This window comes from Camelus ferus, chromosome 13, assembly GCF_009834535.1.
Source record: "Camelus ferus isolate YT-003-E chromosome 13, BCGSAC_Cfer_1.0, whole genome shotgun sequence".
Taxonomy (NCBI): Eukaryota; Metazoa; Chordata; class Mammalia; order Artiodactyla; family Camelidae; genus Camelus; species Camelus ferus.
In genome coordinates, this window is record NC_045708.1 from 14,997,833 (window position 1) to 15,015,510 (window position 17,678).

At 53.9% G+C, this 17,678-nt stretch overlaps 1 protein-coding gene across 8 annotated transcripts in view; it reads right to left on the reverse strand.

Moving 5' to 3' along the window:
* The window catches only part of HSPG2 (heparan sulfate proteoglycan 2), a 98,039-nt gene that overhangs the window by 57,730 nt on the left and 22,631 nt on the right, over positions 1-17,678 (reverse strand). For 5 of the 8 annotated variants that reach the window (XR_004325398.1, XM_032495394.1, XM_032495393.1 and 2 more), the window contains exons 2-6: positions 7,366-7,501; positions 6,003-6,047; positions 3,755-3,829; positions 203-312; positions 43-101 (exon numbers count right to left, since the gene is read on the reverse strand). Coding sequence is in view for 7 of the 8 variants with exons in the window: in XM_032495394.1 (XP_032351285.1) it covers positions 43-101; positions 203-312; positions 3,755-3,829; positions 6,003-6,047; positions 7,366-7,501 (425 nt within the window). In the remaining variant the exon portion in view is untranslated. The remainder of the gene's footprint in view (positions 1-42; positions 102-202; positions 313-3,754; positions 3,830-6,002; positions 6,048-7,365; positions 7,502-17,678) is intronic. The other 3 variants (XM_032495397.1, XM_032495396.1, XM_032495395.1) reach the window with 1 other exon arrangement.

Genomic DNA, 17,678 nt, shown 5'->3' on the forward strand with positions numbered 1-17,678 from the left:
TCATTGTCAGTCCCTCACCAGCCCCCAGGGGACCCTTCTCACTTGATGAACACCACACTGACAACCTGGTCTCCAGGAATCTTCAAGTACTCTGACTCCAGCTGCAGAGGGACACAGCACCATCAGCCTCCAGACCCCTTCACCCCAGCTTCGGTCCTGCCCTGCCACACCTGGGGAGCTCCCCAAAGCCCCGTCACCTCACCGTGTCTACCACAGCCTCGGACACCTCTCGGAACTCCTCGGAGCTGGCATCCTCTAGCTGAGGGCTGTAGTCGATGGAGCGAGTGAAATTTACCAGGGCTCGGAAATAAACTGCAGAAGAGGAGGTAGGGGAGGGCACCACTGTGAGGGATCCAGCCTGGCAGGTAGTGGCCTCAGGCAGCTGGGCCAGTGGGTCCCAATGGGGGGATGGTTCGCAGAGGCCTCTTGCTGAGGCTGACACCTGTGCCCCACAGCTAGGCCCAGCACTGCCTGTAGGGGCATGTGCTGCAGTGGCCTTGGCAGGCCTGCCCAGGGGTCAAAGCCGAAGCCCCACCCTTGAGTGAGGGGCTTCAACTAGCAGGGAAAATGTCCTGACCCAGACACCAAGCAAAAGTGCAGAAAAGGAGACCGCCAGTGGCTCAGAGGAAGGCTTAGTGAGAAGAGGTGGCTTCCAGAGGGGGTGAGCCTGGCACAGAAATTACTTGAGAGTGACTGAGACATGCTTCTCCATGGTTCACGTCAGTCCCTCCTCATCCCTCAGGGCGCAGCTCAGCCATCACCTCCTCCAAGAAGACTGCCTGAACTGCCCTCCTTCCCCAACCCTGGCTAGGTTAAAGACCCCTCCTCTGGGCTCCCCCAGCCCTCAGCTTTTCCTATCAAAGCACCTTCTACCCTAAGTCGCATAGCCCCTGCCTGGTTACACACGGCTTCTAGAGCATCCTCATGAAAGTCATGGGTTCTGAGGTCAGCACACCTCAGGCATGGACCTCACTTCTCTGAGCTTGCTTCCTCCTTGGTCAAATGAGGATATTAATGACACCTACCGCACTGGGTTGCTGTGGGGAATAAATGATACCATGCTCACAGGCCCAGCTCCCTGCACACTTAGATGCAGTGTCCGGCAAGAAACAAGTGCTAGAGAATTGGAAGCTGTTGTCATCTTTCTCTCTCTACTGCTGGGTTATACATTTGATTGGGGGGGGGACCTTAGAACTCATTCACCCTGTACCCCCAGTGCCTGCACAGTGCCTGGCACACAGTAGGTACCTAATAAGTGATGGCTGAATAAATTCATAGAAGATTAGTGTGAGGATACACTTACAACTACTGTTTCTCAAGAACCTACTATATACATTTTATACATATTAAATCTCATAATGTTCATGAGTTCATACAGAAGTTATGAATGTGAGTTAATAAGAGTTGCAAATGAATCATATATATATATATGTGTATGTACACACACACACATACACAGTGCTTAGATTAGAGCCTGGTGCACAGTAGATGCTGAATCAATCCATAACATACCTATGGTATACACAGACTAGTGTACACACACACACACACACACACACACACAAACACACACAAAGATTATTTTATGTACAAGATTATTTTATGCATTAATTCTCATAATGTTCATGAATTGAGGTGTAAATTATAAACAGTGAGTTAAAATGAGTTACAAATTAACTTAAATATGTACAAAGTGCTTAGAACAGAGCCTTGCACATAGTAGGTGCAATATAACATAAGCTATTACTATATAAGAGGCAGTGTAGCTTGGTGGTTAAAAGCTCAGCTCTGGAGAAAAACTGCCACTTACAGTCCTATGACAAGCAAGTTACTTAATCTCTCTGTGCCTCAGTTTCTTCATCTATAAGATGGGGACAATAGTAGTGCCCACCCCAGAGAGCTGTTGTGAGAATGAAATAACAAATGTAAAATGCTTGTAACAGTATCTGGCACACACTAGGAGCTTGTCGTCTCCCTAATTATCATCTCTGGTCTTTTATGACAAACTTGAGGCATGGATTCGGTTTTATTTCTTCCCATCTGAGAGAGGCATTCATCGCTTTAACAATTCTATATTGAGGCCCTATTATATGTTAAGCGGTGCTCTAGGGTCAAGGGATACAGCAGCGAACTCCAAAGATGACAATTCCTGTCTCCAGGAAGATCACTTCTAAGGGGAGGAGAAAGGAAATAAAATAAATGTGCAAGGAACATATGGACTATGGGGAAAAAATAAGAGTTGGGGGAGGGCATGCTGGGGTGGGGGTAGGTTGCTACTTTCCCAGGGTGGCCAAGAAGGCCTATCTTCAAGAAGAAGGCCTATCTTCAAGGAGAAGGCTTGAAGGAAGAGTGAACCACTGGGAGGCATCTGGGAGAAGAGCATTCCAGGTACAGGGAACAGCAGCTGCAAAGTCCCTGAGGCAGAAGTGGGCTCAGAGAAGTGACAGATGACCAGTGTGCAGGTAGCAGAGCAGGGAGTGGCACCGGCTGGGCCTGTCCTTCCCCTTCACTCTGTCAGGCCCACAGGTGCACAAGCCCCCAGAGCCAGGACCCTCCCCTGCTGCGGCTCATGGAGCAGGCCCTGGGGGAAAGGATGGGGCAGCCAAGCAAGCTGTCCGAGTGAACTCTTGCACCAAGAGAGGGTGCTGGTGAGGGCGGCGCTGCCTGCTCTGAACCTTAGGGGCTGTGCTGGGCGGGACTCCTGGGTGCCGGGCAGGCAGTGAGCTCCGCCACAGAGGCCCCTTGTGAGCCAGCACAGAGGCCCATTGAGAGTCCCCCACCCCGGCCCCTGGCCTCAGCCCCACGGCTCAGCGCGGGCGAGGAGGCCGGGCCTCTGCCCAGGAATGTGCCCACTCCTGGAGGAGGGGGCAGGGGCTCCACAAAGCCCCTTTCTACTAGGGCCTGGGAAGGGCACAGGCCCTCCAGCCTGACCCCAGGCCCCACCTTCTCCTGGACTAAGAGCAGGTCAGAGTGAGACCCTCCCTCTCCCACCCTGAGTAGCCTCCCCGTGGCAAGTATCTGAGGGCTGGGGCAGAAGGTGTCTGTTTCAGGAACCAGCCCCCAGAGCCGAGGAGGCTGTCAGGGGGTGATGCTGCCTGGGGGTGGGAGTGTTCTCTGGGTGCCTGCGCAGCCAGCCCTCTCCCTGCTGGCCCTCATCTGACCCCATCTGGAGAGCTCACTTGGAGCCAGAGGCTGGAGGGACGAGAGGCCCAGAGCTGTCCCGCACCCGGGGTTGGGGTGGGGAATGGATACCTGACAACCCCCAGCCCAGCCCCGGAGCCGGTTACCCCACCTATACCCAGCCCCTGCTCAACAGGACTCCTCCCACACACCTGGGCCCCAAACCCCAACCGGGTCCTTCCGGGTCCCCTGGGGGCATTCAGGATCAGCCAGGCCCGAGGTGGATATAAGTCATCTCCAGACTCTAGGGCCTTTCCCCAGAGGGGTGGCTGCACCTGTCTTGCTAACTGCCACCCTGAGGGGAGAACACCAGGAGCCCGGCCCACTGCTTAGATCCAGTGCCCAGATGGGGCCTGGCTGCCTCCCAAGCAGGGGCAGGGGAGAAGGCGGGGCCAGCTGGGGCAGGGCAGCAGCTGGCCTGGCCCTAGACCCTGCAGGGAGATGCCTCTGAGCCTCAAGTGTGACAAGTGCAAGCTGGGGAGGAGGAGGGAAGGAAGGAGAAAGGAGTGAGAGGAAGAGGTGGGAAACAGGGCCGGGAGGGAGAGCAGGAGCGAGTCCCGGGCCAGGCACTTACTGAGAGGAGACTCCTCATCAGGTTCCGAGACCATCACACCAGCCCCAGGAGGGCGGCCCAGGGGTGGCCCAGGGCCTGCAGAGTGGAGCAGCAGAGCCGAGGGGTCGAGGAGGGGCAGAGACAGCAGGGAGGTGGAGAGAGACAGAGGGGAGAAATGACAGAGACACACAGAGATGAAGACAGTGACACAGAGACAGATGGACACAGTGACAGAAATGGTGACAGAGACACACAGAGAGATATAGGCAGAGACACAGAGAGAAAGTGGTGGGGAGCAGAAGAGAGAGAAAAGACAAAGGTAGAAGGGAGAGAGGGAAAGACAGAGACATGAAAGCAGAGATGGTGAGTCCAGGAGACCAAGGGAGAAAGGCAGAATGGGACAGAAGGATGAGACACAGATGAGACAGAGACACAGAGTAGGAAAGAGACAGCCCAAGGCAGGGGAGGGAGGGAGCAGGAGAGACACAGGGACAGGTGTCAGAGCAGGACAGACAAGAGCAGGAAAGATAAAGAGACGGTCAGAAGATGGAAAGAAATTGGGTGAGGGGGAGGGTGGTAAGTGTCCCTGGGGAGGGGAGGCAGATCCAGGGGCTGCCAGGGAGGGGTACTGGCATATGGGAGTGGGGTGGGACAGGGCTGGGATGGAGCCAAGGGGAGCCACAACCCTGCCTGAGGGAACAGGAGAGGGAGGAGCCGTTTCAGGGCTACATTCCAGGATCCGGGGTTGGGCCAGGCAACGGGTGGCCAGACATGGCCCCATCATGGTCAGGAAGGTCTTTTCCTACCAGAGTAAGGAGACAAGGTTGAAGCAGGCACACTGACCCTAGGAATCAGGGAGACATATCTCTGCCTCCAGCTGCCTGGACCTGCCCCAAGGGCAGTGGGCTGGTGCCAGTGTTTGGGCCTGGAGGGCCTAAGGCCCACATCTTCCCACAGATCAGCCCCACTAACAAGGAAAGGCTCCTGCCCTGCCCTGGGGCCCTCCCCAGCTGCTGTTCTCCATCCCCACCTTCCCCCTCCTCTGCCTCCTCCAACCTCACAGCTGCTTCTCATGGGAGGAGGTGGGCTAGCAAGCACCAAGGATGGCTCAGAGTGGGCAGGGCTGCCACAGTGAGCAGCCCTGTGGGAGGGGCACAAGATGTTTCTGAATAGACAGGGTGGACTGGACCAGGGCCTCAGCAGGCAGGCCTGGCTTGGCAAGAGGCAGCTCCCAGGGATGTATCAGCACAGGCCTTTCTGGGGTGTGGGTTGTGTGCACAGGCCTCACCTGGCTCCCAGGCATCTGTAGCCACACGTGGAAAAGCTTCAGGCAGTATCTGAGTCCCAGGTGCTGGGAGGTCACAGTCAAGACCATGCCACCCAGGGACCAACCCTCCTGTCTGTACTGGCCCAGGTAGGATGCCACCTTCTGGCATTTGGATACTCGTGAGGGAGGCAACCCCACCCCTGGAGAGGCCCGGGCCTGCTGGGTGGGCAGCAATGGATGCAGTGCGGCCGCAGAGTGGTCACTCTGAGCTGAGCTCCATCTTCGGTCCTGATCACAGACCCTAGGCGATGGCTCCCAGAGAGGGCAGTGGGAACCATATGGAGCTGCTGGGCTTTGTTCCCAGTAGTTCCTTCTCTACCCAGAATCCCAGGGTGGGAGGTGGGAGGGACTCTGAGCCCCCACCCTGGTGCTGGGCCATCCCCTGCTCTGACGGTGCACTTGGAGTGCTGGCAGTGTGGGCAGCTGCAGAGGCCTGATTCCTTTTTCATCCATGAAGACTTGCCCGCTTTCCCCAACCCAGGAACACCTGGTTTCCCAGCAGGTGACCCAACCTAAGGCAGGTTCCCTCCCAGGTCCAGCTCTTGGCCTGCCAGAATGCCTATGTCCACCCCTACCTGGAGCCCCCTGCTCTGCAGCAGTTACCCCCAAGGAGGGCTCTGGGGAAGGACTCCACAGCTAAGCTGCCCTGGGAGGTGAGAATTTGGCTTTGAATGCTGAGCAGCTGACTTTCAGTCCCCACCAGAACCTGGCATTTCCCAGCACAGGCAGGCACAGAAACCTGGCCACCCCCAACCATGCAGGGACTGGCCAACCAACACATACAATTGTCACTCAGCAGGGACAAGACCATTCCCATTGCAGGCCCAAGGAGCCCTCAAGGCCATCAGCCCAGGAGATGGAGCCTCTGTGGCTGGGAAGACCTGCTCTGGGGCTTCCCCCAGGAACAGGATAGGGGCCTGTGGGATGCCCCCAGACACTTACCCATCTGGAAGTCCCCACTGCCCAGGTCCCCACTGCCCACGCCATCTGCAAACAAAAGAGAGACTTATTTAGCAACAGCAAATCTTTGTTGAGTACCTACTGAGCATCAGGCACTGTTCTGGGTATGTGGCACACAGTGGGGAAGGTCATGAAAACATAGCTGTTGCCTCCTCTCCACCCCAGGGAGGGCTAGCCTGTAAAAGCTGGCTTAGAAGCATCCATCACAGAGGGTGTGGACCAAGAACGGAGTGGATGGGCGGGGCCAGGTCAGATTGGCCTCCAGGTGAGGACAGGAGGAAGTGGAGGAGGGAGTGGTAATCACCCTCTACTGTGTATGGCCTACCACCTTCCCCTTAGGTCCTGCTCATCCTGTGCCGTCAGAAGAAGCAGCCACCAGCCCAGGGTCACATGGTTTTAAGTGGAGGATCCTGGAGTCACCGGGACCAGGGCTGAGGATGCAGGTAGCTCTTAGCTCACCTCTTTTTTTAATATATTTTTTAATTGAAGTATAGTTGCTGTACAATATTAAAGTTACAGGTGTACAGTATAGGGATTCACAATTTTTAAAGGTTATGTTCCACTTACAGTGATTGTAAAATATTGGCTATATTGCCCATGTTTTACAATATATCCTTGTAGCTTATTTTAAACCTAATAGTTTGCACCTCTTACTCCCCTCACCCTACCTTTCTCCTTCCCACTTCCCTCTCTCCACTGGTAACCACTAGTTTGCTCTAGTGGTTATATTCACTAGTTTGTTGCTGTTTTTAGATTCCACATATAAGTGATATCATACAGTATTTGTCTTTCTCTGACTTATTTCACTGAGCATAATACCTTCTCTAAGTCCATCCACATTATTCCAAGCTGCAAAATTTCATTCTTTTTTTACAGCTGAGTAGTATTCCACTATATACATACATATATATATACACCCCATCTGTGTATACACAGAGATGGGGTATATATATATATGTGTGTGTGTGTGTGTGGGTATATATACACACACATATATACACACATCTTCTTAATCCAGTCATCTGCTGATGCACACTGAGGTTGCTTCTGTATCTTTCTTAGCCATCTCTTTTGTTTGTTTTGTTTTTGTTTTGTTTTGTTTGAGCAGGGGGGAGGTAATTAGGTTTACTTATTCATTTATTTTTTAATGGAGGTGCTGGGGATTGGACCCAGGGCCTTGTGCATGCTAAGCATACACTCTACCACTGAGCTATATACCCTCCCCCCCTTCTCAGCCCGTCTCTTCAGGTGTCACCTTGGGCAAGTGTCCTGGGGCCTCTTAAAGGACAACCCCAACTCCGTCCCTCATCCCCTCCACTCCCAGCCACTAGGACCCTCTGCTCACCTCCAGAGGCCTCGTCAGCCAGGAAGTCCTCATCATCAGAAAGGTCTGAATAACTCCAGCCAGCCCGGCCAGCTGTGATTGTCTCTGCATCCTCAGGCAGGGACAAGCCATCGTACGCCCTCAGCCCATGGGTCACCTGTGGGAGACCACACAACCGATTGCATCACACTCTCCAGCTCCTGCCAAGCCCAGGACCTCTCTTCTCACCTCCAGGGGGACCCAGAGTCTCACCCCAAGGCCCCACAGTGGTTAAATCAGATGTGTTTTGGCAAAGAGAGTCAGGCTGGGGCTATATCACTGTTTTTGATTCAGTTTCCCCAAATTCCATTAGTCCCTGGAGGCCTCAGAGCCCAACCTGGCAAATTCATTGAGTCTGAATGAATCTTCAAATAAACAGACAATAAAATTAAAGTCACCTTGGTAAGGGATGAATCTTCTTCCTTTGAAGAAGTCAAGTGATATCCAGGATATGAGTTAGTGGACAAGGGGACACAGGCAGATACAGGGTGACCAGGGCCAGCAAAGATGGGGGCTGTGGGCAGGTGACTGGGTGGCCAGGGTCAGCATGGATGGGAAACAGAAGCAGAAATTGAGGGTGAGTCAACTGAAGCTGTTGCCTTCAACAGCAGCTCCCCCTCGACCCCACCTAAGCCGTCTTGGCCACCTCCTTCTGCCTCAGTCTGGCCTCTGCACTCCAGGCCACAGGGAACACATCCCAGCCATGTAGGAGATGGGCTCTGGCACTTGCCGCCACACTGACAGGCTGATCTGTTCACCCAGAGGTGGGGGTGGAGCCCAGCAGCTGGGCTGAATGGGGGCAGGACAGGCACGGTGTCAGCTCCACGTGACCCCAGGCTGATGCTGAGCCCAGCACAAGCCCCATGGAGGGGCTGCTGGGACCCCATGTCCTGCAGGCTGGCTCAGGAGGGCCCCAGCAGCCATAACATCTGCCTCTCTTAGGCTGGATGTGGGCCATGAACGCCTCTTTGCCCTTAGACAAGATTGACATGTTTTCAAAGGAGTTTTATGAGATAACTTAGAGGAAAACAAACCCTGCAGCGCCCAAGGGAACCCCAGAGTCCCCAAGCACAAGAGAGTACGGACTTGCATGTCCAGCCCCAGATGGCTTGGCGTGAGCGTCTCAGGCCCTGCTCTGGCCTCAGCCCTATCTGGGGAGCCCCGCCTGGCCAGAAGGAAATAGTCTCACTCGTGAAAACCAAACCCAGCCCTCACTGGCTAGACAAGGTGCTGGCAGCAGGAGGCCCCAAGGAGAAGAAAAAACCCAAAGACAGCCAATGCCTCTCCCTCCCCGTCCTGCCCTGACTTCACAAGTCCATGTCCCGGAGCCTCTGGCCTTTTCTCACGCTGGTCCCTCTGCTGGAATGCCCTTCCTCCTTTTGTTTATCTGGTTAACTCCAATTCATCCCCCCAAACTCAGCTAAACATCACCTCCTCTCGCTACTCAGTAGTAAAAAGGAACAAATCGCATGCCCGGAGACGTGGATGAATCTCAGACCCATTGGGATGAGTGAAAGAAGCCAGACACAAAGACCCCACACTGTATGATTCCACTTATATAAGACTCTGGGGGTGGGGGGAACCTAATCTACAAAGAGAGGAAGATCAGTAGTTGCCAGGGACCAGGGGTGGGGCAGGGCTGACTCGGAAGGGGCACGAGGAAACCTCTTGGATTAATGGTCCCCTGGGTATACACGTCTCATTCTCATTACTGAATTGTACATTTAAATTAGGTATGTTTAATTGTATGTAATTTATGCCTCAATAAAGATGACTAAAAGGAAAATCTCCTCTGGGAGACTGTCGTGACTCCTTGCCCTTTCCAGGCTGGGTTCTGGGCTCTCTGGGGCTCACTCACACTGCAGTGGCCTGTGCCTCCACTAGAATGAGAGCATCTTGAGGGCAGGGACTGTGATGAACTCATCTCAACCTTCTTAGCACCCCATGTTCCATAAGCACTTGAATGAATGAATGGACAAAAATGTCATCACTTATTAATTCTAGCTGCTTCCTGAAGATGACTTGCTTTGAAGGTACCACCCGCCCTCAGCACAGTCTATACGCATCTCCCTCCCAGGCTAGGAGCTCCCTTGGGTGCCATTTGGTCATCTTTCTGTTTCCAGTGCTACAAAGCCTTGTTTTAAGGTCTGCACAGCCCATGTCTTATTCCCTGCTATGGGCTCCTACCCATTCCTCGGCAATCCCTGGGCAAATCCCTCCTTCTGTTCCTTCTTCTTTCCCCTCCCTCTCCCTCTGGACAAGTGCCCATTCCTGCCCTGGGTCTCCAGTGGACTTGCAGGCCATGCCTACGAGGTTTGCATCCAGGAGTAAGCTGGAGAATCTCCAGAACTGGTGAGAAATATTCCTGGGCTCCTTCTCAGAACTACTGAGTCAGGCTCTCCTCACCCCAGGCAGGAGGGTTAAAGTTGTGCATGCTCAGGGGATTCTGACACTCACTGGTTAAGAAACACAAGACCAGCTCCCTACCTGAGATTCCCTCCTCCCCCAGCTACGGGTGGAGAGCAATGTTCCCACTGGATGTGGAGTGGGTCCTGAGCAGGTCCTGATTGACCTAAGGGGAGTGTGAGGCTAAGGCTGGTGTAGGGGCACTGACACTGGACAAAGGAGGTTAGAGGGGCAGGCTTAGATCCTCCTCATCAGGGGAGGTCTCCCTATGTGTCACTGCTGCCCCTCCTTCTCCTGATGCAAGCAATGCTTAGGTCCCAGAGACTCCTGGCACCCCCTAGATACCAGACCGCTGTCTGGAAAGGAAAATCTTGGTGGTAAGCAAGGTCCAGAGCCTCTCCCAGGGAAGGAGAGGCCATCAGGGCTTGGGAATGGACAGGAAATAGCAAAGTGAGATTCAACTTGGAAAAAATGCTAGGAACACACAACTGCAGTGAGAGAGTAGAATCCAGAGCATGTTGGGGCCTGGACCGAAGCCCCTCCATCCCAGGGACCCCAGGGAAGGGGTCCTTCCTCATGCCAGCCTGCCCTTGTTGCAGCCCTCTCCCCAGGACCCAAGGCTCTGGGGTCAGATCAGGGCCTGCAGCAAGGGATAAGTCAGCAAAAGCAGAGACTTCGTTTGTGAAAAGCTGAAGATCAAAAGGTTTTAGCAGCTGTATTTTACATCTGGGAGAGGAAATGAAGCCAGACCGGAAAGAAGATTCCAGAAAGAGCCCAAAGGAGCCTGAGACTTGACCATAAAGGGAACTTGGATTCAGACCTGGAAAGTCCAGGGTCTACTTAGGGAAGAAAAAGAACTAACATTTATTCAACACTTACTATGCATCAGGCACTCCTTTAAGAATTTTGTACGTGTTAACCCAGGTTCGGTGCTGGGCAGCTCCACTGTGAAGATGCGGAAATGTTTGAAGATCTAGCACATGATAGAGCTGGGATTTGAACCCCGGTGGTCTGGCTCCAACATCTACCCTTACCCTTACCACCGTGCCGCACCGCCTCTATAACCAAGGCTGAGGAGGGAGAGGAACCGACTGAGGTCAGTGACAATCACTCCCGCAAAGCCTCTCAACCACACTGCAGTTCACAGTTTACAGAGCATTTCCTTAGCCTCTGTGTCATTTGACCCTGACAATGACCCCCTGAGGTGGATGAGCTGGTGTGAATGGTCCCTCTTCACTGGCTGGCAGAGTCGGGACTGACCCAGGACCTCTGAGCTCCCTACCCCAAGCCCCCTGCTCCCCAGGAAAGGTGGTGGGGCTCGGGCTGGGCCTCCAAGCTGGCCAGGAGGCCTAAGCAGAGGGCAGGGCCAGGAAGCCCAGGGCTAGCTGGTCCCCACTTCCAACCAGACCAGCTCCCAGGATGACCCAGGGGATGCCTGAGCTGGCAGTGGCCTAGGACCATGCGATGGGTGCTTAAGGTCTCAGGGAGGGCAGTCAGTGGCTCTAAGGTCAAAGGCAGAAATAGAACCCAGGTTTCCTGCCCTCCAGCCCGTCTCCAGCTGCAAGGGAGCCCTGCTTCCTCCCAGAGGAACCCAGTACTTCAGGCAAGGGTTGGAGCCGGATGGTGGGGCCAGAAATGAGAGGTCCAGAGGGTCAGAGAGGAAGGAGTCAAGCAGAGAGGGGGATTTTCCAGACCCTGCAGGTTCCTGGTGGGGGAAAGGGGGGTGCAGTGACTCATACAGGCCAAGGACTATTCTAGAATGCTGGGAACAATTGTTTGGGGTGGAGGTATGGGCAGAGTGCCCCACCACAGCCAAGCACTCCCTGAACACAGGCAGGGCAGGCGAGGGGGACGAAACAGGTGAGGACTTCTAGGAAGCACCCACTCCCTGAGGTGAGGTTATAGGTGAGGACGAGGACGCATGTGGAGCTCCAGGCCCAAGTCTTGCAAAGGCCCTTGGGGACAAGGGGCAGAAGCTGGACCCTCCTGTCCTGGCCTACAGAGGATGCAGAGGGAGCCAAGCATGGCTGGGAAGAAGCGTGGGGGTGAAAGGTCAAGCTATTAGAAAAGAATATAGAAGGCAGAGGTTTGGGTTGCAGGGGGAGGTACAGATACAGATAGAAGATATAGTTTTAAGTGAGGGTTGTGGGTCCTGCAGAGGTTATGTGTTCAGATAAGAGTTTCTGAAGTTTCTACTAAAATCAAAGGTGTAGGAAGGTGGCGGCACAGAGAAGAAATGACAATAACAGTCACCATCCATGGAGGACTTTCTAAACACTGCGTGGACCGCCTCAATTAATCCTCACAGCACAGGGCCACCACCCCTCATCTGCAGTAAGGGAAATCCAAAGAGCTCTGAAAACCGAGGGTTTTTTAAAATAAGTTTATAGAAGTTCATTTGGTGCCAAGTCCTGACCTAAATTGACCTAAATTGACGTGAAGCTATTAATAGCTTTTTCACTCCACTTGGAGTGAACACTCATACATTTTGCTGCAGCAATATTAATATGTTTGATTATGGGGTGTTGCCCCAGACTCTATTGAGGATGTCACATCACAGCTGGCATGTGCTCTAGGGTACCTTTCTGAAGTCTGGAAACTTGTGAATTCCAAGACACATCTGATCCCAAGGGTTTTGATTAAGGGACAGTGAACTTATACTATTATTTCCATTTTACAGATGAGGAAACTGAGGCTTGAGAGGGTCATCTGTGTGAAGGCATTAAGCATGTTAGACACTCAGCATGGCACCTTGTATACAGTCAGGGCCCAATAAGCTCTAGAATTAGTATCACGCAGGGGATACAGGGTAGCGGTGAGGGGATGAGAGGTGAGGAGTGTGGGGTGTGGGCTCAGGCCTAGGGTCAGGCTCAGGTCTGGGATGAAGGAAGGGGTCTGGTTCTGCTGCCCAGGCCCTAGCTAGGGGTGACAACAAAGCTTGGTTCCAAGGCTCAAGTTGTCTGCCTGCTCTAACGTTGACACTGGGAGGCCTGGGTGACTTTGGGCTTCTCCATGGACATTCTTGGGCCGCCAGCCCGCCCCCCTACTCCCCATGGTCCAGGCCTGGGGCTGAGCCCCCCACAACCCTCCAGCTGGGCAAGAAGGTCTGAGCACTGCAGCTGCCCAGGGCAAGGCTCCAGGCATCTGGGCTGGAGTGAGCTCATCCCATCAGAATCCAGAGACAGCATGAGGGTGGAGGACAGACGAGCTGCTGCCTGCCCACCTGCCTCCTGCCAGCACAGACTCTGCCTCATCCCTGTCCACCCCCACCTCCACCCTGTCCACGGCAGAGGAGCCAGATGCTGTGACCCAAGGCCCCCAGATCCCCAGGGAGGGACCAGAACCCAGACAAAATCCCCCTCCCACTCTGCTATGATGCAGACTCCCAGGTAACTCCACAACAAGTGCTCCCCGGACTCTGTTTCAACCCAGCCCCCAGACACAGGGTTAAGGTGCCATGCCCCACCCCCAGGCCGCTGGGTACCCTGTCCACGGGCAGCAGACGGCAAAGGGGAAGGAATCTGTCTGGGCAGCACTTTGTTGTGCAAACTGCCAGGGGCGGGAGAGCCCAATACAAAGGCCAAAAGGCCTTTAATCCCCTGGGAGGCTGAGAGGGGCGCCGGGCCGGAAAGGTGGTGGCCACAGCCTCCTCTGGCATGCCTGCACTGCCCGTGCCACTCGGGAGGCCTGCCAGCTTTCCACACTTGGGCTCCCAAGGTGGAAGACCTTTGCCAGCCAGGTGGCCAGGAAGAAAAATGACCTCCCAAATAAGGAGACTGGCCGAGGGTCACTGTGTGCAGGTTCTGAGACAAGGTCCCTAGAAGGCTTATCTTATGCAAACCCACAGCCTCATAAGGAGAGGCCAGCGGCTCCCTCATTTTACAGATAAGGAAAGAGGCTCAGAGAAGTGAAGTCACCTGCCCAAGGTCACACAGCTAAGACAACAGAAATCCAGTTTGAAAGTGGGGCCTCTGTGCTAGCTCAAGAGGCACAGCTGCCATCAGGCCTCTCCTTCTGACCCCTGCCCTGTGTCAGCTCCAGTACTACTGCCTGGAACCCGGAAAGGCAGCATTCCAGCCAGGGCCCCATGGGAGCACTGAGGCCCAGTTAGAGCCTTCAACAGAGGCCAAGGGAGCAAGAAGCTGGTGTCTGGGGTCTCTAGTCCCAGCTCTGTACCAAACTTACCATGTGGCCTTGGACAAGCCCCTTGACACCCTTCCCTTCTAGCAAAGTGTAGTGAGTCCTTACTATATGCACTAGGCTTCCATATCAGGCAACTCACAAAAGCACCAGGAGGGCAGTGATTTGTATGTGTTTTGATCATTGCTGCATCTTCAGAACAGACAGCATGTAGTAGGTGCTCAATTAATATCTGTTGGCTCACTGGTAAAGGTGAATGAATGAACCTGCCCAACAACGCTGGGGTAGATATTAGCCCATTTGTCAGAAGAAAGCAAAGCTCAGAAAGAGAAAGCAAAGACTTGCCCAAGATCACACAGCTAGAATGTGCCAGAATAATCAAAATGGGCTTCATTTCCCCATGGATAACACTGAGGCCATAATACCTCAACCCAAGTGAAGGAGGGGACAGAATCACACACTCCCTGAAATCCATCCTAGGACACCTTGCCCTTGGAATGATGATCCCTCCAGGCCTCAGGTTCCTAGCTGATAAAATGGGAGCAAAACCCCCTGCTTTGTTTGCCTCCTTCCTGGGGCTACTGGGAAAGGCGAGTAGACTGAGGGGTGACCTGCTTCTGGAAGTGTGGCCAGAGAACTCTGAATCTGTCTGCCCTGTCCCAGGTGGACCTGATCCGGTCTCTGCCTTGAAGTCCCCTCTAACGCAGCTGGGGCAGCACTGGAAAGGGTCTGTTACTGCTGTGGGCGAGCAAGAACACGTTACCCCTGAGTCTCAGAGAGATGTGGCCGGTGGGGCAGAGAGGGTGGGCACCCCTGATTCCAGGCCACCTCAGCCACTTTCTAGCTGGGTGGCCTTAGTTTCCTCATCTGTTAAAAAAAAAAAAATCATCAAATAGACCTGCCCCATAAGTTTCAATTCAAGTCACTCTGACCTCAGGGAGGAGGGTATAGTGGTAGACAGCATGTTTAGCATGCACGAGGTCCAGTCTGATCCCCAGGACCGCCATTAAATAAAAAATACTAACAATAAGTAAATAAACCTAATTACCTCCCCCTCAAAAAAACAAAAGCAAAACCAAACCAAAACACTGTCACACTGACCTCTACTTATTGAGCACCTACTAGGGGCTGGCCCTGGGGATCAAGTGAGAAGGCAGATGGACACGGAGCACCGTGTTTCTAGGGGAGACACACCATTAAACTGAGTGATGACAACAGTGTGCAGAGGAGAGCTCTGCAGAGGAAGGACGGGGACTGGGAGAGCCCAGAGGAGGGTCCCCCTGCTTTGCATGGTCGGGTAGGAGGTTGGAAATGTTTCCCTGGGGAAGGGACGGTTCAACCAGGTTTAAAAATGATGTCACCTAAGCAGGATGGAGAAGGGAGAGTGTGCACCAGGCAGAAAGAAGCTGGGAGAGTGCATGGCATGGGCGGAGCTATGGGAAGAAGTCTGGTGCAGTGAGTGGTGGCAGAGGATCAAAGGAGACCAGCCCTAAATGGGCTTTTCCACTTAAAGAGCAGTGTCCCTTTCTGTGCTGTTGTCATGGTGCTAGTCACAGAGCCCAATTCTCCCCGTCCCAGTCCCCCCGGAGTCCCCACACTCTCCTCCTGCTCCTATACCCCAAGTACAGGCCTCTCCTGGTGCTTCCTGTGCTGCCTGCTAACTGGGAGGAAGCAGGAAGCTATCGCTACTGGGAAATGTCCCTGCCCCACCGGGTGCCAGGTGGGGCCAGTGGAAGGATGGGGGGTGGCCAAGCAGGAGCAGCTTCCGGGCTGGGCCGCCCAGCAAGAAATTCCCGGGGGGCTGAACATTATCCGCCCAGCACTGTGGGTGACAACAGGGCCCGTGGTGTTCACGTGCCTGCCTCCAGCCCACAGCCCGGCTCGCTCCTCAGATTCTCCGGCTGGCGGTGGCCCTGCTGCCATGGAACACTGGTGTGTCTGTGGGCATTCAAGGCCACACCAACTTGGTGGGGTGTGCGCATGCCTTCTGGGGTCATGACCCACAGATTTCATGAATGAAGTCCCCAGCACTGTGCCAGTCTTCTGGGAGGATAGGGGAGAGTTTGATGAAATGAGACACCACTAACAACAACCACCACTTCCTGAACCTACTAGGTTAGGCCTTTCCGCTGCGCTGGACTCACCAAAGGATTAGGGGGAAAGCCTTTATTATGGCCAACCAGGTCTTGTGTGATCCACCTACATACACAGTACACCTGTACACACCTCTGCACCTCATCTCCTACCGTGCTCTCCCCACTCCCTGCCACATTTCTCTCAATAGTCCTCAAACACACCAAGCCCTCTCCCACCTCAGGGACTTTGCACTTGCTTTGTCCCCTGCCTGGGACACCGCCCCCAGGTATACACACTCTTCTTCCTCTAATATCTGCTCAAATGTCACCTTTAGAGAGACCCACCCCGACTATATTCCAGGTCCAGAATCCATTAGTTAGCTGTCACTTCCCTTCCCTTGCTTCAGAGTATATCACCACCTACAGTGTACCCTATATTTACCTGCTTATCACGTCTCCCCAACTAGAACATTAGCTCCACAAAGGCAGGGACTTTGTCCCTTTTGCTCACTGCTGTATCCCCAGCACCTAAAAGTACCTGGCGTACAATAGATGCTCATTAATATTTGTTAAATTAACGAATGAATGGGGTTTACAAATGAAGAGACTGAGGCTCAGAAAGGTGACCTGCCCATGGTTACAGAGTTCAAACAGCCAAGACTTGAAGCCAGACCGCTGGTTCCAAACAGTGAACTCTGTTCTATCGGAGCCCTCCTCAGGCCATCTCTGACACTTAGAGCCTTCCAGCTCAGAGGCCCATTTCTGGGGGGACAAGAAGCTGCCCATGCCGGCAGCCCAGGGAATGGGCAGAGGTCTCACAGGCGAGCAGGCCCACAGCCCCGGCTCCAGGGCCTTGCGCAAGGCAGCCGGATCGCCAGGCCTTGGTGACTCCATTCCTGCTTGTTCCCATGGGCATTGGCAACAGGAAAAAAACAGGCTGGAAAGGCAGCCCAACAGCTGCGGACAAAAAGGCCAGCTCCCCCTGTCCCCAGGGTTTTCCTCATCTGCTTCCTGGAGGGGAGGAGGGGCAGGCAGGGCTGAGTCCGTGGTTGAAGACAGGCCTTCGGCAACAGGGCTGGAAATAAGAGGAAGGGCCTCTTCCTTCTGAAGTGCCCCCATCCCTTTTCCTCATGACTAACGTCCATTCCAGGGCACAGTAACTCTGGACAGGAATAGGTATGGGGGAGGGTAGTACAAACAGCTCTGGGAAAGGCTGGTTACACAAAGCTGAGCTGGTTCCTTCCATCCTAAATGTCCTAAACACCACGATGAGGAAACAGGGGAGGGATACAACTATTTAGTGTTTCACAAACTTGCTTAATTTGGAACCCTTACTTCTTACAGACCTCATGGGACTAGGGTTCAATACATTTGGGGAACACCCACCCCAAACATACCTTTCCCTCGGCTAGCGGCCAACTAGCTCTCCCTAAGTAAGGATTCAGATATAAGGTATGAGCCGCCACCACCACAGGGGTTTTGCAAAGTGGGCTCCTGAGACAGAAAAGCCTCAACTGAAGTCCCATGAGATGAAGTGCGGATGGGAAAAGCAGGCCAGGTGCCAGCTAGCTGGCAGCAGGAGGGTATGCTCTCTCCTGGGGTGAGAAAACCCAGACAGAAGCTGCCCCTTCCCTCCCTGGCCACCAGCTGCCTTCTTAGGAAATGAGTTCCATC